The sequence below is a fragment of the Phoca vitulina genome, unplaced genomic scaffold, assembly GCF_004348235.1.
Source record: "Phoca vitulina isolate PV1807 unplaced genomic scaffold, GSC_HSeal_1.0 scaffold4, whole genome shotgun sequence".
NCBI classification, from domain to species: Eukaryota; Metazoa; Chordata; class Mammalia; order Carnivora; family Phocidae; genus Phoca; species Phoca vitulina.
Genome location: NW_022589707.1, coordinates 21743040 through 21765573, shown reverse-complemented (window position 1 = coordinate 21765573; position 22534 = coordinate 21743040). Strand labels below are relative to the sequence as shown.

Here is a 22534-nt window from a genome sequence, read left to right as displayed (position 1 = left end):
TATCTATACAACACATCTAACAGTTTATCTTAGGTCTTTTCTTTTTTCTTTTTTTTTATGATATGTATATCTTAGGTATTTTCATCCACTTTTTATAATTCTGTGTGAAGGGGGTAGAGTGCTTTCCTCTTAGTTGACTTGCCAGTACTGTTTCACAAAGCAAAACAAAGCTGTTGTTTCTAATTCTACTTTATTTGCATGCATCTTCTCTAAGTATTATGGGAAAATCTTTTGATCTAAAACCTTATGCAATAATTAAATGAAGTGCAGACCATCATAATTTGACAATTTACAAGTGTATATAATTAGTTTTCCTTTTGTTAGCATAAGCAGTTTTAAGGCAATAGAATGGAATTATATATGTACGTATTTATGTGTATATGTGTATATTTATATACACATAGATATCATGCATATGCATATTCATAAATACATGCAAACATGCACACATAAATGTAAATATTCTTTGGTCATCCCTACCATACCATAAGTCTACTCACTGGTAATTTTATAAATTTTTCATGGATGGTAATAAATTATATTACTTATACCATATTCCAGTTGGACATATTGAAGAAAAACTGGTATATTGATTAGCCTTTGTGGTCTATATGATATAGCAAGGACTTTAATTCATTATGAGCATGTTCATTAATGACCTCAACAGAGTTGTCCTCACTAGTTAAATTTTTAAGTTAAAGTATGTATGTCAGAGCATTAGATGGTAGATTATGTATCCTTCTAAACCACAGGCTACAAAACTTCCCAAAATATTTCCCAGATTAAAATGCGGATGGCCAATGAATATTACTACTATCATGATGGCAATATCACTATTTAATATTTCTTACGATCTGCCTCATGGCCTGGGTATAATGTACTGTTTTTATGTAGCATTGATTTTCAAAATTAGGTTATTTTTAAATGGAATGTGAGCTCTAAATCTTATTGAAAGGTGAGTATCAAAATCAACTGACCAGTTATCAATTACGCCATATGATGCTCCTCCCCTGACTGTCATCCCTCACTAGAGTTCCCCGTATGGATCCCCCTAGAAAATGACATCTTTAACAGAGCAACATGACTATCATGGCCAATATCATATGTGAATTGATGAAATATGGTATATAAAAATCTCCTCTAATGCTATTATGCATTTTAGGATAAGAATTGTGTTAAGTACATTCATTTAATTTACTACCTTGGTTTAATTATACCACTCTCATTTCTGTACATAAAACAATCTCCCAGGAGTTTACAAAAAATAATTACTTCCAGCTATTTGTGGTATGTCTTTCTTACTCTATCCACTATGTCAGAATTTTAAACTTTAGGAATTTTTCTTAGATGCTTATTGCATAAAGAAAAACAGATCAAATGTTTATTTTCTACAGAAGTGATTTCTGAGTGATCCTGATAGACTGCGTCTATATTGGCCCAAAGCACAACATTCTTGTATCGTTTGTAGCACTTTCACATTTGTACAAAATAACAAGTATTGTAATTTGATTTCCATTTATTCAAAGGCTGAGGACACTGTTGAACTAATGACATGTGAATTTGGGCATACCATTCAATCTCCAAGGATATCTCAGCCCCTTAAAGCATTTTGTACAGTGATGATGTTTTAGTGAAACATGGTATTTGATTTGATGTTTCACTATGATATTCCTCTTAAAAGCTAAGGTTAAAAACTTAGATTATTCCTTAATTATTTCTACCAAAAAGTCCTCCATCAAAAGCCAACTTACCCAATGTGTGGGGTCTTCCTATTTTTCATAAAGGAATTATTTGTTCTTTTAGAACTCATTTTTTCTGATCTAAAAGGTGGCAATGGCATTTCAATTCATATATATTCAACTTGTTATTAAAACTACCTTATCTTAAATATTGTTTCTGTGGTGAATATATCACAGTAAAAGTCTTGACCAAAGTACTGTCTTGCGGTTTAGTGCGATGGTACCTACAAGATTTGTTAATTTTATGATTTATATGGCTAATGGAGATGTAAGTGGCCTTTGAGTTTGCTGCTTATTTCATGGTGTTTATTAGCACCATTTCATCCTGTTGATCATGTTGTTCCTTACCTTAATAACATCGTAATGTACCCTATTGAATCATTTTATTATTATTTCGGATAAGCTGTTTTCTAAATACTGTGTTGTTTTTGCTTTTGTTATAAAGAAATGAAGGAGGTTATTTACAGTTGCCCTCATTCCTTCAATGGTATATTTCAAATATTTTAATCAATATCCACGAAAGAAAACTGAAGCTTCCAAATTGTGCATTTAACTTTGGCTAATTTGCTTGTTGTTTGTGCGTTTTAATTACACTCTTGTGTACCACAGTGTCACCATAAAACTAGTGTCCATGAAACATTACTCCGGTTTGCTATTTTCAAACACATGCATAAATTCGTATTAGGAAACAATTTGAATTTGTCCAGGAAAAGCTTATTAAAGTTAAACTAAAATGTATATTCTTTCCAAATACTTTGTAGAAAATTATATTTATGAATAAGCAATTCATAAATATATTTATTTCATTGTAAATAATTGTGTCTTTTCTATTCTGGAATTGAATGTAGAGTTAATTATTATACAATTATAGAGGATATTATTTAAGTACGTGTTGTAGGGCCTTGATAATTGTGTATGTTAAATTTAAATGCACGGTGAATTAGATCAACACATTTTTCTGTTGTTGTGTGCTTTGCAGTCGTGTAACAGTTGTGTTTGTTAAATCACTATACATCTGTCCTTGCTCTGCCTGTTCCATCCTGTGCTACGGGTGTTATTATATAATAATATTTGAAATCACGGTTTGAAGAGATTGCAGTCTACATTGCTTTGCCCTCTTGCGCTGTAAAACTTGGCTTCCTTCAGACAATTAAATAAGCCTTGTTTGCCAACCTTTGTCGGTGTTGCTTTTTTGTGTTATGGAATATTAATGTGCGACTAACATGCTCTTTTAGAAAATTTAGCATCACATGTGCCCCCGAACAAAACCAGAATGAACCAATAGCTTTTGTTCAGTTATCACACGTAAGTGAATTTTAAGTGCTCACTCAAAAAAATATTAACAGTCTTTACTGTTGGACATTTTATAGCGTTCCTGCAGTCTAGTTTGAGGAAGTGAATGAGAAGACTGTCAACCAGTATACTTTTGAACTACTTAATATATCAGTATTGCCTAAGTCAGGTCAGTGGCCACTAAAATACCAGTTATTTGTGAGGAACCAGAAGGCCGGAGGGTACCAGTATGAAACCTTGTGCCCATCACCAGAGGTGCTGTGAACTCTCAGCCTTAGAAATGTGGCCTCAGAATCTCCAGGACGATAGAAAACATTTTCTAAAATTATTTTATTTCAAACTTGTTCTGAAGAGGCCCAGCACAAGATTTCCAGATTATATGGGGGAAGAAGTATTCCAGGGCAACCCCAGAATCTTGGTCAATTTGAATAATCGAATTGGAAACCAGAAATGAAGATCCTTCAAAGTGGGTTAATACTTACAGATATGAAGGCATCCACACTTGGGGTATTCACCCGCGAGAGGGCCATGAAGCTAGGAGGGACCAAAGGACTGCCTGGACCCATACAGTCCGCCCCGAGGGCCCACAGCAGGCCCAAAGGGGACGTCTCACTTCCTATAGCGGTGAATAGCAAAGCCAGTTTCAGTAGAACTCATTGATACTCTTTGGGGGAAATGACTGGGTAAAGTCATGTATTCTAACTTAGGAGGAACCCAAATCCATATAGTTAATTTATGCTGTGGTAAAAGGATAAAAATAAATCCCATGCAATGATACACTCAGAGAATATTGAAAGAAAAGGAAGTCAGTCCTCAATGTGATAATTATACATACCCTACCTCAGCCTTGACAGTCAATAAGAAAATGCTTTTGCCCATTAAAAGTATGAAGTTAGTAAAGTTAGATCGTGTTTTTGTTTGCTTGCTTGTTTTTAATTTTAAAACATTTCCTTAAGCATGTTGAAGAGAATGGATTATCACTGAGACTTTTTTCCCCATGGCCTCTTAACAGAGAAAAATCGACAATATCATATATGTATCACTAACACATATTTGTTATGACTTGCCCTTATTAACATTAAAATATTTTAAAAGTACATGAAAGGGTGTGACTCCATTTAAAAAGCATTTCGGTAAAATTATGCATTGTCTCACATGCTGAATTTGAAGGCTTTCAGGTGCATTAACTTCTCTAATTGCAGTTTATAGAAAATCATATTGAAGGTTCTTATTTGTCTTTTGCAGTTTAGCTGCATCCATCCCATCTTTATTTTTTTTTTTTTTTAAAGATTTTATTTATTTATTTAAGACAGAGAGAATGAGAGAGAGAGAGAGAGAGAGAGCACATGAGAGGGGGGAGGGTCAGAGGGTGAAGCAGGCTCCCTGCCGAGCAGGGAGCCCAATGCGGGACTCGATCCAGGGACTCCAGGATCATGACCTGAGCCGAAGGCAGTTGCTTAACCAACTGAGCCACCCAGGCGCCCCATCCCATCTTTAAACTCACCTGTATTGATTTCCTTGGAGGTTATAGAGACACAAATATTCCAAACTATTGAGATCACTTTAATTTGAAAACGTGAAGAATTAAGAGCATGAGAAACAAAAAATAGAAAACGGAGAACATTAATGATCCAAATAAAGGTTTCCAAACTCTTTCATGGTGGGTTTTAACAAGAAAAAAAAAATAATTGAGTGTTAAAATTTAACTCAGGGCTAAATTAACATTGTTCAGGATAAGTAACTTTGAGATAGCTCAATAGTCAAGAGTATTAATTTTATCTAAATTCTCTTGAGAGGTGACTCACTTCTCAATTTTTCTTGAATTCTCCTCTAAATGGAATCCATGCACAGGACTACATTTTATGGCCTTACATTTCTTAATGCCTAGAAATTTTCTGATAAAAATAAACTCAAGAAACTCTGTGGGTTTGGTTTTTTTTTTTTACTTTTCTGTATGTATATTTTATTTTATTATTTATTTATTTTTTATTATGTTCAATTAGCCAGCATATAGTACATCATTAGTTTTTTTTTAATTTTTTTATTATGTTATGTTAATCACCATACATTACATCATTAGTTTTTGATGTAGTGTTCCATGATTCATTGTTTGCGTATAACACCCAGTGCTCCATGCAGTACGTGCCCTCTTTAATACCCATCACCAGGCTAACCCATCCCCCCACCCCCCTCCCCTCTAGAACCCTCAGTTTGTTTCTCAGAGTCCATACATCATTAGTTTTTGATGTAGTGTTCAACCATTCATTAGCTGCGTATAACACCCAGTGCTCATCACGACACGTGGCCTCCTTAATGCCCATCACCCAGTTACCGCATTCTCCACCCCATCCCTTCCATAACCCTCAGTTTGGTTCCCGGAGTCTAGAGTCTCTCATGGTTTGTCTCCCTCTCCGATTTCTTCCCATTCCGTTTTCCCTCCGTTCTACTGTGATCCTCTGCTCTATTCCTTATGTTCCACATATGAGTGGAACCATAAAATAATTGTCTTTCTCTGCTTGACTTATTTCACTTAGCATAATCCCCTCCAGTTCCACCCATGTCAATGCAAATGGTGGGTATTCATCCTTTCTGATGGCTGAGTAATATTCCATTGTATATATGAACCACATCTTCTTTATCCATTCATCTGTTGAAGGACATCTCAGCTCCTTCCACAGTTTGGCTATTGTGAAAAAAAAAAAAAAGTCTGTGTTATAAAACAGGCCTGGATTTGATAAACATTTCATGTTAATTCACTTTTGCCTTTGAAAACTTTAGAGAATATGCATCTCCCTTGAGGATACCTAGAAGTATAAAGTATAGAACAAAAGCAACTTTGGGAGAGTGAAGAGCATGAATTTTGGAGAAGGAGTGAAATTCTATAGAATAATGAGAATAAGAGAAGCATTATTGTAATAATGCTCAGCTGAAGCTGAGCCCAATGCAGCTCTGATGAAGCATGAAGGACAGTGCTTCTCCGGTCAGCCCCTCAGTAATTTGGCATCGTGTCTAGATTCCTTGTTGGAGAGAGAGAACCAGCTCCTAATCTTTCCTCACATTTACTGACAGGTTTTGTTCTAGGATTGAGATACCCATGTACTGGAAATATACTGATTCTGGTTGTTGGGAACAGCAGACTTGAATGATCCCGGCCAGTGCATTCTTTGTGTAGACAGCACCACTGGGTTTCCCTGGGGTGAAGGACCTGGAATCACTCTGGTCAGTCCTTCCTGTCCATTTGGTGCAACACTCTGTGTACATATAAGTGTGAGCCCAAATTCACAGTATAGAAGGAATCATTTGGCCCTCAATGAGAGGAGGAACTGAAGGAAGAAACAGCTGAATAAGAAAATAAATCCTGTCAATTCTCCCCCTAATCCCTGGCATTTCCCTAACTGTCAACCCAGCTAAGGATGAAGGTCTACACTGGGATGAAAAATTATTTCGGTTTTTTATACTCAGTAATATCAGCCTGTCTGCCTCTCCCTTCTTAGCTTCAATCCCACATAGAGGGGAGGGGGAAGGAGAAGGAAGTTGGAGTAGAGGATAGAGATGAAGGTTTTGAATGCAGTTTTATACAGGTGTATGTAGTGGGGTGTTATGTAGTGTTCAGTAGTGTTGAAACTTAAAATTTGAAATTTTTATTTTTGGAGATTCTGTATTTTCAAAGCTAACAAGTCTCCCCCCCCCGCCCCCCCCGCCAACCTCTCCATCCAAAGGTAAACCCACAGGGTTAAAATAGTTGAATAAACATTTTAATAATTTTGTTTCTAATTTTGTAGAACTTGACCTCTTCCCTGAATTAATTGGAACTGAAGAAATAGTCAAGGTATTGTAACTATCTTTATATTAAAATGTTTTAAAATTAAAAAGTATTTGTTCAAATATTGGTTAGGTTTCAGATGTTGCTTCAATCAAAGTTCGTGTTGATTATTCATTGTAGGGTTAGTTGCTGAGCTTTATAGTCGCATAGTTGATATGCATGATTCTTTCATGGAAGAATTGGAAGACACTTTGATAGGATAGTAAAAATAACAAAAAGGTGGTGATGATGAAAAAAATGAACTTTAAAGATAATTATAGCTATAAACTATATCTATAATTCAGAATTTTTTCAATGTTCAAGTTTTCTAAAAGACTGATATTTAACCAATTCTTAATATTTCTACAGTTTTTTTTATAAACACCTTAACTAATGGTTGACAGATTGATAATAAATATGAGCCAAAACATAAGTTGTATATATTCGTTTGCCCGTTCAATCTAAATAATTGTGTTTGGATTATTCATATTATAAGTGTCTGTTGCTAGCATAATGTCCTGTAAATAAATAGGTATTTAGGAATATTTATATTTTTTAACATTGTCCTAATTTTTAAAATAGAGAAAAAATGACGGATGCACCTTCTATTTCATCCTAACCCCAAACGTACTGTTCTTCGTAACTGAGTATATGTTAAATGCAGGTGCTATTCTTAATGTCGTATGAATGTATGTATATGTACACATGTGTGCATGAGGTCACAGAGTGTGATAACTAATGCTACCATCTGGCAATAAATAGCAGTTAAGTTGTATTTTCACATGTATAGTTATCTCAGTAATTTATATATCTTATGGCACTTCTCTCTTGCAAAGGATTATTTTACCAAAGTGAGCAACCTACCTTTCAACAAGAGTTCACGAAATTCAGCGAAGGACACCTTTGTGTGTGTCTGTGTGCGTGCACATGGATAGGTGTATACGTGCCAGCTTCTCATGATATCTTCACATGGCAGAGAGCAGAGCAGAAGAAGCAAGCTCTCTCATGACTCTTCCTATAAAGGCATTAATCCCATTCATGAAGGCTCTACCCTTAAGACGTCATCTAATCTCAGTTACTTCCCAAAGACCCCATATTCCTAATATCATCACTTTGAGGGGTAGGATTTCAACATATAAATCAGGGAGAGGGCATAAATACTTAGTTCATAACACTGTTCACTACCATTGATTCATGCAGGAATGAATGATGGAGGTTGGCAAATTCCTGGAATGCATCTGTAATGGTTTTTAAAACTGAATTTGGAAACGAATAGTTTGGGGGATGTTTCTTAGATTGTCTTCAAATAAAAATGCATTACTTTGAAGGATAAAGTATGTCCAGCATGATCAAGGCCTTACAGTAAAATTTTCTAAATGGAAGCTGTGAAGAATAACAGGTGTGACACAGTTGAAAACCATAGTGGAAGAGAGATTCACAATAACTTCATAAGAAAATATAGGAAGGAGTATACATTAAAATATTTGTGGTTTCAGGTATGTATGAAGTAATCATAGAGCATGAATGATCTGTTCTTCTTGAAATGTTGGCATGAGGCCATATGACTTCATAGAGATCAACAAGATTTGGTTAGGTAGGATTAATGAATGGTGCATTATTTGCATCACCTTTTTTTTTTTTAAGATTGATTTATTTATTTGAGAGAGAGAGAGTGCTCAGTGGGGGAGAGGGGCAGAAGGAGAGGGAGAGAGAGTCTTAAGCAGACCCCGAGCTGAGGGCAGAGCCCGGCGTGGGGCTCGATCCCATGACCCTGAGATTACAGCCTGAGCCAAAACCAAGAGTTGGACGCTTAACCAACTGTGCCACCCAGGCACCCCCATCTTCATCAGATTCTGAGAGGTATCTGAACATGGTTTAAGATTCGGATTTTTTTCTCCTGATATTGGTTAAGTTCTTACTAATTTGTATTCTGTCCATTTTCTTCTTTTAAGGTACACGACTTTAAAAGATCTAATAAGGGGCACCTGGGTGGCTGAGTCATTAAGTGTCTGCCTTCGGCTCTGGTCATGATCCCAGGGTCCTGGGATCAAGCCCCGCATCGAGCCCCACATCGGGCTCCCTGCTCAGCGGGAAGCCTGCTTCTCCCTCTCCCACTCCACCTGCTTGTGTTCTCTCTCTCTCTCTGTCAAATAAATAAAATCTTTTTAAAAAATAAATAAAAGATCTAATAAATGACAATGCTAGCAAACTGGCAAAATCATATCCCATGTGGACTAAAAATACCATATCTTGATAAACTTTTGGCAGTTTAGTTTTCTAAGCATATGATTAGACATAAAATGCACAGTTAAAAAAGAAAAAAAAATCACAGAGAACATGGATTTTTTTTTTTTTAAGATTTTATTTCTTTATGTGACAGAGAGAGACACAGTGAGAGAGGGAACACAAGCAGGGGGAGTGGGAGAGGGAGAAGCAGGCTTCCCGCCGAGCAGGGAGCCCGATGCAGGGCTCGATCCCAGGACCCTGGGATCATGACCTGAGCCGAAGGCAGACGCTTAATGGCTGAGCCACCCAGGCACCCAGAAAACATGGATCTTGATTGACCTCTAGCTAGAACACTCCTGGGCCATTACAGTGACAAGCGGTCCTGGAAGACTGGGTCACCTGAATGGTGTTTCTAGGGAAAATACAAAATTAAGTAACTAGTGCTAGAAGCATACTTTGACAATTTGTCTTTTTCTTTTTTTTAAGATTTTTTTTTTAATTTATTTGACAGAGAGAGACACAGCAGGAGAGGGAACACAAGCAGGGGGAGTGGGAGAAGGTGAAGCAGGCTTCCCACGGAGCAGGGAGCTCAATGCAGGGCTCGATTCCAGGACCTGGGACCAAAGGCAGACTCGCAACGACTGAGCCACCCAGGCACCCCTTGACAATTTGTCTTTAACAAAATGTCTGCCTATGGGGGCACCTGGTTGGCTCAGTGGGTTAAGTGTCTGACTCTTGGTTTTGGCTCAGGTCATGATCTCAGGGTCCTGAGGTCAAGCTCCCCATCAGGCTCTGTGCTCAGCATGGAGTCTGCTTGTCCCTCTCCCTCTGCTCCTCCCCTCCACTCTCTCTCTCAAATAAATAAATAAAATATTTTAAAAATAATAATATGTGTTAATTCATTGAATTTGAATAAAATAAAATTTTTAAAAATTTAAAAAAATTAAAAAATATCTGCATATGTCTTGAATGGAAAATCTTTGTTGTTTTTTTTTTTTAAGATTTTACTTATTTATTTGACAGAGAGAGAACACGCATTCAGTTGCCAGATGAACTGAACAAATAAACACAAAACAAAATAAGTACCATGTTAAGTAACACTATCAATCAATAAATTATAATGCACCTTTGTTTCAAAGTTGTGGTATCTAGTAATTTAATTATTTCCACAGCATTAAAATAAAGGCAGCCATAAATAGGGTGTTTTCATTAAGTTTAATTAGTGTCCCTAGAAGGTGGATGATAAAGGTTATAAGGATAGAGGCATGGCTTCTAAGGGATGGTGCTTTAGGAGGAAAAGTTCCCACAAGTGAAGATTAACAGTATAATGCAGTCTAAGATATTATTAAGAACTCATTTTTTTCTTATCTCCTTATGTTCCATTAAATCTTGTTTGCTTTTCAAAGGAGGAAGAAGAGGGAAAAGACACTGGAGAAGACACTGTTGTGAATCCCGGTAGAGAGAGTGCCACAAACCAAATAAGGAGAAAGGAACCCCAGATTCCTACTACAACGAACTACAATCACGCAGGGACTAAATACAACGAGGCCAAGACTAACCGATCCCCAACAAGAGGAAGTGAATTCTCTGGGAAGGGTGATGTTCCCAACACATCTCTAGATTCCACTTCCCAACCAGGCACTGAATTAGCCCCCCAAAAGGATGTTGCTTTGATTTCGCGGACTGTGACTACAATGCCACCGCACACTCTGGCGGGCACGGCAGCCTCTTGGAATGACAGCTCTAGAACTATTCTCAGATTCCCACAGATGAACTTGACCGGGACTGTGGAATCTTTAAACACAGTTGCTCTAACGGAATCTCAAGAGGTGTCTACCGACATCAGTGAGGATGAGAGTTTGCTGACAGGTTTCAAGCTCGATACCGGAGCCGACGACTCTTCAGGCTCCAGTCCGACAACCTCGTCTATGCCGTTCATCTCTGAGAACACATCGCGTGGGTATGTGTTTTCTTCAGAAAACCCGGAGGCAATCACATATGACGTTCTTCTACCGGGATCTACAAGAAATGCTTCCGAAGAGCCAGCCTCGTCGGGTGCTGAAGAGTCTCCGCAGGATCCTTCCGCCGCCGGGAACGTGTGGTTTGCCAGCGCGGCAGGTGCGGCGACACAGCCCGAGGCTGCATCGGGCCGGGAGAGCGTCCTGCAGACCAACGACACCGCGACGCGGATCGATGGCCCCGGCAAGGCCGCTGAGCCGTCAGCTCCAGGCCCGCTGGCGTCCCAGGGCCCCCCGGCCACGGACCTGGAACTGCCGCCTTATTCTACCTTTGCCTCCGTGCCGACCGAGGCGACGCCCCGTGCGTTTGCTCCATCCTCCGGGCAGCAGGACTCGGCGCCCACCGTCCCCGCGGAACGCTCACAGACAACTCAGCCGGTGTACAATGGTGAGACACCTCTTCAACCTTCCTACAGTAGTGACGTCTTTCCTCTAGTCACCCCTTTGTTGCTTGACAATCAGATCCTCAACACTACCCCTGCTGCTTCAAGTAGTGATTCGGCCTTGCATGCTACGCCTGTATTTCCCAGTGTCGATGTGTCATTTGAATCCATCCTGTCTTCCTATGATGGTGCACCTTTGCTTCCATTTTCCTCTGCTTCCTTCAGTAGTGAATCGTTTCACCATCTGTATACAGTTTCTCAGATCCTTCCACAAGCTACTTCAGCTGTTGAGAGTGATAAGCTGTCCCTGCATGCTTCTCTGCCAGTGGCTGGGGGTGATTTGCTATTAGAGGCCGGCCTGGCTCAATATTCTGATGTGACGTCACATCAGCCCACTACTCATGCTGCTTCAGAGACATTGGAATTTGGTGGTAGTGAATCTGGTGTCCTTTATAAAACGCTTATGTTTTCTCAAGTTGAACCACCCAGCAGTGATGTCATGATGCATGCACGTTCTTCAGGGCCTGAACCTTCCTATGCCTTACCTAGTAATGAGGGCTCCCAGCACTTCTTCACTGTTCCCTACAGTTCTGCAATCCCCGTGCATGGTTCTGTGGGTGTAGCTCCTCCGGCTCCCTTGTTTAGCAGCCCTAGCCACATTCCGGTGCCTCCGTCTTCGGTAATAACCCCGATCGCATCACGGCTGCCGCCGCCTCCTGGCCTCTCTGGGGATGGGGAGTGGTCTGGAGCCTCCTCTGATGGTGAATTTCTTTTACCTGACACAGATGGTCTGACAGCCCTTAACATTTCTTCACCTGTTTCTGTAGCTGAATTTACATATACAACATCTGTGTTTGGTGATGAGAATAAGCCGCTTTCTAAAAGTGACATAATATATGGAAATGAGACTGAACTGCAAATTTCTTCTTTCAGTGAGATGGTTTACCGTTCGGAAAGCACAGTCCTGCCCGACCTGTACGATACTGTAAATAAGTTGAACACGTCTTTACCAGAATCCCCCGTTTCCTTTTCTAGCACAAAGGGCACGTTGCCAGGGTCTCTCGCTCCTCCTGCCACTAAGGTTTTTGATGATGAGATTAGTCAAGCTCCAGAGAATACCTTTTCAGTTGAGCCTGCACACTCCGTATCTCAAGCGTTCGGTGACACTTCGCTTAGACCTGTGCTTAGTGCGAGCTCAGAGCCAGCCTCCTCTGACCCTGCTTCTAGTGAAATGTTAGCTCCTTCAACTCAGCTCTTCTTTTATGAGCCCTCAGCTTCTTTTAATACTGAAGTATTGCTGCAGCCCTCCTTTCAGGCTTCTGACGTTGACACATTGCTTAAAACTGCTCTTCCACCCGTGCCTAACGAGCCAATATCGGTTGAAACCCCCAAGGGTGATCCCCTTAGTTCTACAGGATTGCATCTCCTGGCCTCAAACTCTGCTTCGAGGGAGAACACGCTGCTCGCTTCATCTGTACCAGTTGTCGAGGTATCGCCTGCTTCGAACGCGCACGCTGCTTCACTTCAAGGTTTAACCATTTCTTACGCAAGTGAGAAATACTTTGAACCAGTTTTGCTTAAAAGCAAAAGTTCCCAGCAAGTGGTACCTTCACTGCGCAGTAATGACGAGTTGTTCCCAACTGCCAATTTGGAGATTAACCAGGCCTTTCCCCCGAAAGGAAGGCATGCGTTTGCTACTCCTGTTTTATCTATTGATGTGCCACCAAATACGCTTATAAATCAGCTCATGTTTTCCGATGAAGTTTTCACCTCAACCCAGGGGTCTCTCACTGATGAGGTATTTGCTGGTATCCCAGCAGTTGTTTCTGATACACCCGTAACTGCCGATCAGTCTGTTCCTTTAGGAAATGTGCATGTTTCCGTTACAGCGGTTTCTCCCGACAAAGATGGTTCTGTCCCCACAACCAGGTTGCTGTTTCCCTCTAGAACAACTTCTGAGCTGATTCAGAGTGCCAGATCCGATGCTGATTTAGTGGGTGGTGGTGACGATGGTGATATTGATGATGATGATGATGATGATGATGATGACAGAGATAGAGATGGCTTATCCATAAATAAGTGCATGTCATGCTCCTCCTATAGAGAATCGCAGGAAAAGGTAATGAATGATTCAGACACCCAAGAGAATAATCTTGTGGATCAGAACAACCCAACCTCATATTCACTATCTGAAAATTCTGAAGAAGAAAATAACGTCACAGGTGTCGTATCAGCCGGTCAGACCGATATGGACAGAAGTCCCGATAAATCACCACCAGCAAATGTGCCACCCCAAAAGCCCAGTGGTGGAAAACAGCACAATGACGTTCAGACTGGTGATGCCCTGCTTCCTTTCACTCCAGAATCTGGAGCATGGGCAGCTGTTGCAAGTGATGAAGAGAGCGGATCAGGGCAGGCTCTCTCAGATAACCCGAATGATAACGAGACTTCCACAGATTTCAGTTTTCCAGACGTTAATGAAAGAGATGTTGATGGGGTCCTGGAAGCAGTTGACTCAGAAATAACTCCTGGATCCCCACAGTCCTCAACACCAACTCTTACTAGCAGGCACTCAGAAGTATTCAACATTTCAGAGGCAGGTTAGTTACGGATCCAAGAGATAGACCGAGGTGTGGTGGTTTTCTTCCTCAAAAAATAGAAAAATCATGGAAGGAGAAATTTGGTGAAGTGGCACATCATTTTGTTTTTTAATCAAGACACTCAGCAGATCCATTTACAGTTTTTAAAGTATGATTTTAGTCATTATTTCAAATGAATATTCAACACGTTTTGGTTAGTGGATAGATAAAACGTTTCTTATTTATTGTCAATTTTTCCATATTCTACAAGATGCCAGTTACATGTGGGAGCAATTATGTGTGCGTAATGCATTTTTAGTATACTGCTTTTTAAATGATAGATTGGAGTGTGCTGTTTTTAGGCAGTTTTAATTTTTATATTCACTTATGTTCTAAAATAAGTTGTAATCTAATTTCACTGAATTATAAAATGGATTATTAAAACTCTGGTACGTAATATGTTATAAACACCTCTCTGACCCACCCCATGGAAAAGATATGATAATTTGCACATCCACATCAGCCTGGGGAGCTTTACAAAAAGTTCTATTGCTGAGTTTTGAGAGTTAATGGTAAGATTTGTTTTGTTTTGTTTTAAAGAAGCTTTTAATTTTTTTAAGTTGTCTTTGTTTGATTACCTTAATGTTGCCTAAAGAGGGCAGTGTGAACTAACAAGACACATTCTACTTTGTACTTGTGGTTATACACCTTTTTAAGAAGTTAGATAATGGTCATTAATATGCAGAGTATGTATAGGTATTGTATGACAAGATGTAAAACACTAGAACATTTTCTGTAGACATGCATTTCATTTGTTAATGTATTTTATGCAAATTAGTTTATTGGCCAGATGTTTCTTCAAGTAGATTACTTGCAACATATATAATACAGATGTTTGCTTTAAATGCCAGTGGGGAGGGGCGCCTGGGTGGCTCAGTTGGTTAAGCGACTGCCTTCGGCTCAGGTCATGATCCTGGAGTCTCGGGATCGAGTCCCACATCAGGCTCCCTGCTCAACAGGGAGTCTGCTTCTCCCTCTGACCCTCCTCCCTCTCATGCTCTCTGTCTCTCATTGTCTCTCTCACAAATAAATAAAATCTTAAAAAAAAAAAAAAAAAAAAAAATTTTAAATGCCAGTGGGGAGAAAAGGGAAATTCAGTACCATTAGGCATATGAAATACTAGATAATTTCATTGCCTTGATCATAAGAATTTTATAATTTGCTTTTATTAAATTTTAAGGCATTTTTTTTTGAAATTAACAATGATAATATTTAAATGTTAACGTAGTAAGTCAAAAGGTAGGTTAAGGTAACAGCTTGCAATCTTATTGCATAAAAGCAGATATTTATAAGCCAGATCATAGATACCAGTCTCATCAGGGTATTTTTTCTCTTTGTTATTTCCATCCTTTGAATTAGTTGTATATTTTTCCTTCAGTCAGTGCAGCAGCAATTAAAAGTTTGTACATTTTGATAGAGAAGTTTTTCTACATTCTGACTTGATACCTATTTAACATTCGCATTCCAGTTTAAACAAACTCTGATATGTGAGAATGAATAATGAATCCGCAGGTCACTATATTCATTAGTGTTGCCATGTATATGAATTGTTATCTGGCTTCAATTAAATTTCAGGGTTTTTTTTATTTTTATTAGATTTATTTTAAAGACATATCAGGAATTCATCCCTTTTTTTTCTATCTTACTAGGTAGTGACATTATCAGCATGTTCTTGCCAGATTATGCTCTTATGGGGAAACTATATATATATTGCAAAATGCCAAATCTAGAATTATGAATTAAAACTTAGCAATTTCTTATCATTGCACTAATTTGATTAATTATTAAGAGTATGTTCTCCCACTCAGAGGAGAAAACAGTAGGAATATAACTTCCAATATCATCAGGTAACGTAATTAATGGAGTAAGATCAAACAAGATTAGGGAAGAATTCTTGCCTGCTTTTAAAACTGTATCTACAAAAAATCATATGTACTCTGTCTTACAAAGTAATTGAATATGGCTCTTTATCAAATGCATACAGACTAATTCTGAAACTTATTATTTTATTATGTACTTCTAGAATGTAGAATAATTTATAAGACATGTTCCCTAAAACAAAATAGATAAGGCAAAATTAGTATCTGCAATTTATGAATGCATAAACTGAGACCCAGAGATACTAAATTACTTGATTCAGGTCAGGTAGGGAGTCAACACAAAACTGAGGCTGGAATCATGTGTTATTGGTGTCTGTCTCTTGGAGACTATGCTTTCATTATTGAGGACAATAAAATATACATAATGCTTAATTTGTAATACCAAAAGTATACTGTTTTATTCTAAAAATGTATTTTCAAGTATTAATCTTAACTTTGTCTACTGATCATCTATTGGTAGATTCTTGTCTTATTTAAGTAGCTCATATACACTACTGGACCATATTGAAATAGATATTTTAGTCTCAACTAATGAATATAAAGATCAATACAACTGGTTGTTCCCCATTACAGTATGTAAAGCAACCAGTTGATTGTACTTCCTTTTTTTATAAATATATTTTTTTGAATTTGGGGGGGATATTTTATTCATTTATTTATTTATTTATTTATTTATTTATTTATTTACTTTTTAAGGTAATCTCTGCACCCAACCTGGGGCTTCAACTCATGACCCCGACATCAAGAGTTGCATACTCTACTGACTGAGCCAGACAGGGGCCCCTGATTATCTATACTTTCATGTGGTATCTCGTCTTGAATAAAATACCTGGGTTTCATAATATGTGATTACCATGGATTTATCATTCTAACTCCTCAACGAAAACGTTTATTTTAAAATCAGACCCCACAGAGAACTTATGAGTAAAATCTGTATTACAAGATTATATATGTGTGCATGTGTGTATAGTGTGTGTGATATGTATGGTAATTTGTTACGTGCTTTATGTGTTATATATCTTATATATATGATCAGACATATCTCATATATATGTATGCAATACATATATATAAATGAGATATGTATGTATCTACATACATACATATATATACATATACACCTATATACATATTTGTATAAATATTTGTGGTCACTGAAGACTGGTATTATTATATAAGCTCACTTTGTATATAAATTAATGTACATTATTGGTTTTCAGACATGAATGTGGATCAAAATCACCTGGAAGACTTGTTAAAACACAGATTGCTAGGCCTTACCTACAGAGTTTCTGTTCAGCAGCTTTGTGATGGTTGGCATGGGGCCCAAAACTGGCATTTCTAACAAGTTCCAGGCTATGCCAATGCTGATATTCTGGGAACGACATTTCAAGAGTGACTGATACAGATAATGATATTAACCACCATTTGTAATTTCTAGGTACTCGGGACTTTTCTAAGTGGATTACTTCATTGTTTAGCCACAAAATTTCCATTTAGGTAACAATCGTTTTAATAGACAAAATGTGGACTTAAGTTCTCTGCCGTTAGATATACTTACTTTAGGGCTGCATTTATGAATTTGTTACTCTCAAATGTATTCTTCAATCTTGAAATTAAACCGATTTCCCTTTGTGTCCTATCACTAAAGTAAGATGCTTGGTATATAAAGCACCTAATGTGCCGGGAGTCTAGAACACAGTGTAGACTCTCATGGGAGAACTTGGATGTAGTTCTTCCAGAATTTCTGCAGGCACACACTAAGAGCTCTTACTTTGGCAGAGCAGTTCTGATGTCCAGTTGGGTTGGTTCCCCAATGCACACACTTCAAAGGAGAAGGGAAGCATTGTGACCGGCCCCAGATACCCTGAAGTTCTGAGACTCTTTTGAGCAACTTGGAAGAATGGCGCCAGTTGCAATGATTTTGAAAGTGCTAAGGTGATAATGCACCTAACTGGTGACAAAAATAGTCACTTGCCATCTTTCAAAATTAATCCAAAGACAGAAGTTAAACTTCTCCATAATTTACACTTGCATATTTGAAAAGAATTCCTTCGATCTATGTATTCCTTCAGTTCGCATGCAATAGTATTTTTATTTTTGGTAGAGAAAAATAGTTGATAAGAAGGGCATTCAAAGTAACACTTTAAAAGCAACCTACATTTAAATTTTTAATAGTTTTCTGGGTTGAATGGTTATCCTAATGTAAGAAGGGTTATCCTAACCTTCCCTCTTTATGGAATTTTTAATTGCTCCTAGCTACTTATTTAATTGCAGAATTAGAAACATCTTATTAAAATTAAGTTTGGAAAATCAAGATTATATATGGTACAGTAAGTAGCATTGTTTTTCCTGATCATTTTATTTAAAAACTGGGTAGTTTTTTTATTTTAATACTTCTGTTTTCCTTTTAGCAAGCTTTTCAAGGCAGTGTTATGCTCATTTCTTGCCACAACACCTGTACTGATCTCTGCTCGGATAGCCTGCCTTACTTTTTAAACTTTGTTTTACTTAAATTGGCTTGTAATCGTAGACATTCTTTGTATCATAGATTTGAAATTGTAAAGGTAAGCACCGGCAATGAAGGTTGCACTTACTCAGTTGAAAAATGTTGTGACTTATTCTTAAGCTTAAATATCAACTCTCTCAATTTTCTCCGACTACAGAGGCCAGTAATAGTAGCCATGAGTCTCGTATTGGTCTAGCTGAGGGGTTGGAATCCGAGAAGAAGGCAGTTATACCCCTCGTGATCGTGTCAGCCCTGACTTTTATCTGTCTAGTGGTTCTTGTGGGTATTCTCATCTACTGGAGGTAAGTTGAGTGCTTGTTTTAGACGTGTGTTTCATAAAGCTTAGATTCTGCCTGTTATTTACCTGAAAGCTCTTCAAAGCGTATTCAAAATTCATTTTACTTGAGAGCTACCATTAATTTAGCCATAAATAAGGTGATTTTGTAAATCCAAAGACATAACAATACAAGATTTGATTGTTCTTCATACTTCAATGAAACAATTAAAGTTAAAATGGAGGAATTCCGGCTTCAGTTAATATTTAATACAGTATTTTGACAGCGTACTTTGATATTAATCTCATTAACATTCAAACATTATCATAGCATTTAACGTAAATCTAAGCTTCTCAGCTTAAATGCTCCAGCTGTTACAATTTCAAAAGTTACTGTTTCGGAAAACATAATTTTTGATATAGTAAAAACAGAGTTTATTTGTAATAGTGGGTTTTATACAAGCTGCACATCGACGGCATACTGATAACAAAAAAAAGATAACCCATACATAAGTGTAAAAATCAAGCAATTAAAATGTGGATATGATGAGGAAATAAAGTTGATGACTGTATTAAGATGCATAGGACTTTAAAATTAATTATAATTTGCCTTGAGGATGAAATATAGCTTTGCTGTCATCAATAGCCTATTAAGACTTTTAAAGGACAAAGAAAATTGCATCCATCCTAAGCTTCCTGTCCCATAGCAAGCAGAACACACTGCAAATTAGGGAGTTTACTGGGGAAACAATGTAAGTCAGTATAACTATTATAACTGTATCTAGGAAAACAAAAACTTTATGACGATATAAGAAATCATAGCTTAGTAATTTCTTCCTTTGTTTTAAAAGAGAATTTTGTTCAGAAGCTTTATAATTAATTCCTTTTTTTAAGCAACATCTTCCTATAAGTTCATATGACCACTCTTTATGTGTTATCTTAAAGTATATTCTCTCAGTTTACTCAAAAATATTTATCATGTTTATGGACTATTTCCCATGTGTGTAGTACTATGTTGACTACTATGGAAAATATCAAAAAAGAATGAATGAATGAATGAGTGAGTGAGTGAACAAATGAATGAAGTCACGATGGCTGAGAAATTTATGCTTATTGAGAATTTCCCATGAAAAATTTATAACATACTATATAAAAGTTTACATATGACAACAGAAATCGCTAATGGTAACAGGGTCAGAGAACAAGGGATCTTGATAGGCCAAGATGACAGAGTAAGTGTAAGATGTAGGGCTTAGCTGGATAAGATTCAGAAAGTAGAGATAAAGGAGACCAGAGACCAGCCTTCCAGGCAGGGACACAGCAGGCGGGAAGAATGGGAAGCAGGGGGCAGCTGGGTGTGTCTGAGACAGTGAGGTCTGGAGCCCACAGTTGCATGTTTGGACATTGGTTGACTAAGGTAGAATGTTTTCATGACAAGCTGTGTTTCATATCCGACTGCTTTTACAGAAAAGAGTAAACCGCAGAGGACAGAGAACAGATCATACTTTTGTTATCATACATGAGCTGGGTGTCTGTTTTGTCCATAACACGATGCAAACAAAGCTGCTTTCTTCACTGATTCCTTTAATTGCCAATGACTTTTTTACAGAAGATTCCATGCTCAGCAGAGTAGCATGAACCCAGTACACAACCCATAAATGTTTGCTCAACAAGAATTCATATTGAGGGGCGCCTGGGTAGCTCAGTTTGTTGAGCGACTGCCTTCGGCTCAGGTCATGATCCTGGAGTCCCCAGGATCGAGTCCCGCATCGGGCTCCCTGCTCAGTAGGGAGTCTGCTTCTCCCTCTGACCCTCCCCCCTCTCATGTGCTCTCTTTCTCTTTCTCATTCTCTCTCTCAAATAAATAAATAAAATCTTAAAAAAAAAAAAAAAAGAATTCATATTGCTTTTCTCCCTACTCCCCCTGGGTTTGTTGGCCAAACTTTTTACCAACATTGATTTTGTGTTTGTTCAGATTCCTGGTTTCTAATCTGATTTTCCCTGCCAAACCAATTTTTGAAATTAATTGGAATTAGAGTTAATTTTTTAAAAATAAGATGGAAAATAAACCCAAATTGTACTTCATAAAAAATGGTGTTAGAATAAATTTCCAATAACAATGTCAGATGGTTTACAGTTATAATATTGAAATAATTAGAATGAGAATTTTAATCTTTTTTACTTAATATTTCAAGTTTATTTTTTGCAAATTTGGAAGTGTCTTATTTAATATGATTTGATATTTCATGGAAAATTAAAATCTGTAATGGTTTTTATTTTTTTATTTTTTAAAAGATTTTATTTATTTATTGGAGAGAGAGAGAATGAGAGAGAGAGAGCATGAGAAGGGGGAGGGTGAGAGGGAGAAGCAGATTCTCCGCTGAGCAGGGAGACTGATGCAGGACTCGATCCTGGGACTCCAGGATCATGACCTGAGCCAAAGGCAGTCGCTTAACCAACCAAGAGCCACCCAGGCGCCCCTGTAATGGTTTTTATATTCTATTAATAATGGGTCATCTCACCTGTAAAATGTGCAGAAAAAAGATAGAAATTACCAGTTGAAAAATATTAAGTTGACCTTCACCAACAAGATGTTTCTCTTTTCCTCACAAATAACACTTTGTGTACCTTGAATTCAGAGTGCATTAGCTTAAAATATGAGTACTCTGATGATTTTATGTATGTATTTTATATCTGTCTATCGAACAGTCTGATAAAATCTGTCACTCTTTTACTTAGCCATTTAAAATTTAACATATCTGTCCTTCTCACATCCATTTGAAATTAATTCACTTCAAAATGTAACTTTTTAGATCAGTAATACCCCAGGGGTATTAGTTGGTGACAGAAAATGACAATGTTAGTGCATTCTTCAAGGTTTTTGTGAGATATTCAAATTCTGGTGTAGACCCATATGATTTCACTAGCCAGGATGAAAACCTTTTAGACCTTTGTGGAAAGAACAGCCTGTGGAAAGATTCAAAAACAGAATGGCATACCCACAAAAGTCCTAATAGTAACGCAGTCCTTATGAGTTTTTCCAAGCTGATATATTTAAATGTTTTTCTAACCTAATTTCTTAGGAGAAAAAAATAATTGTAAAGTGATATAATGAGTCATTTCTTTTGTCTCTTACCTAACTCAAGGTGGTCCCCTAGGTTTTGGGTAAACCTTGAGAGAAAGCATGTTGTAACAGGAAATCAGAACAAATTAGGGGTGATAAAATCTGGGTCCCTTTCCCAGCTCTGCCTGGCATTTGTTCTATGGTCTTGGGCATGTCACTTAGCCATCTTTTCCTCACTCTACCATTTCGGGGGAGGGTTCACTAGATCATCTCTAAGATTGCAGTCAGACCTTCTTTAGGGTTTCTGTGATGAATGCGGCATAATTTTTGAATATGGTTATATTTGTATAAGGATCCAAAAAATGGAATAATAATTACACATTTCTAGCTTTTAATTCTAAATACTTAGTGTGATGAAAAGGTGTAAATCAAATAATCAGATTAACATTGATTGATAGGACCTATGTCTACAAGTTTAAAACAGTCATCACTTTTTTCATCATGGCTGAGTGATAATTAGCAAGAGACATAGTTATCAACACTTAGCACATAGACGTGAAGACATTCACTGCTTATACAGAACAGATGGACTATAGATATTGAATCTTGTCATACATTAAATAATATGCCTTGAAATTATTTTCCAGATGTTTTAAGGCAGAATTTACATGAGCCAAATCGTAAGTTTCTAAGTTGCAAAATGACTT

The 22534-nt window shown here is 37.6% G+C and overlaps 1 protein-coding gene across 4 annotated transcripts in view; it reads left to right on the top strand.

The window, feature by feature from the left end:
• The window catches only part of PTPRZ1 (protein tyrosine phosphatase receptor type Z1), a 171224-nt gene that overhangs the window by 113813 nt on the left and 34877 nt on the right, over window positions 1-22534 (top strand). For 2 of the 4 annotated variants that reach the window (XM_032401688.1, XM_032401687.1), the window contains exons 11-13: window positions 6815-6861; window positions 10467-14061; window positions 18647-18791. In XM_032401688.1, the coding sequence (XP_032257579.1) occupies window positions 6815-6861; window positions 10467-14061; window positions 18647-18791 (3787 nt within the window). The remainder of the gene's footprint in view (window positions 1-6814; window positions 6862-10466; window positions 14062-18646; window positions 18792-22534) is intronic. The other 2 variants (XM_032401690.1, XM_032401689.1) reach the window with 1 other exon arrangement.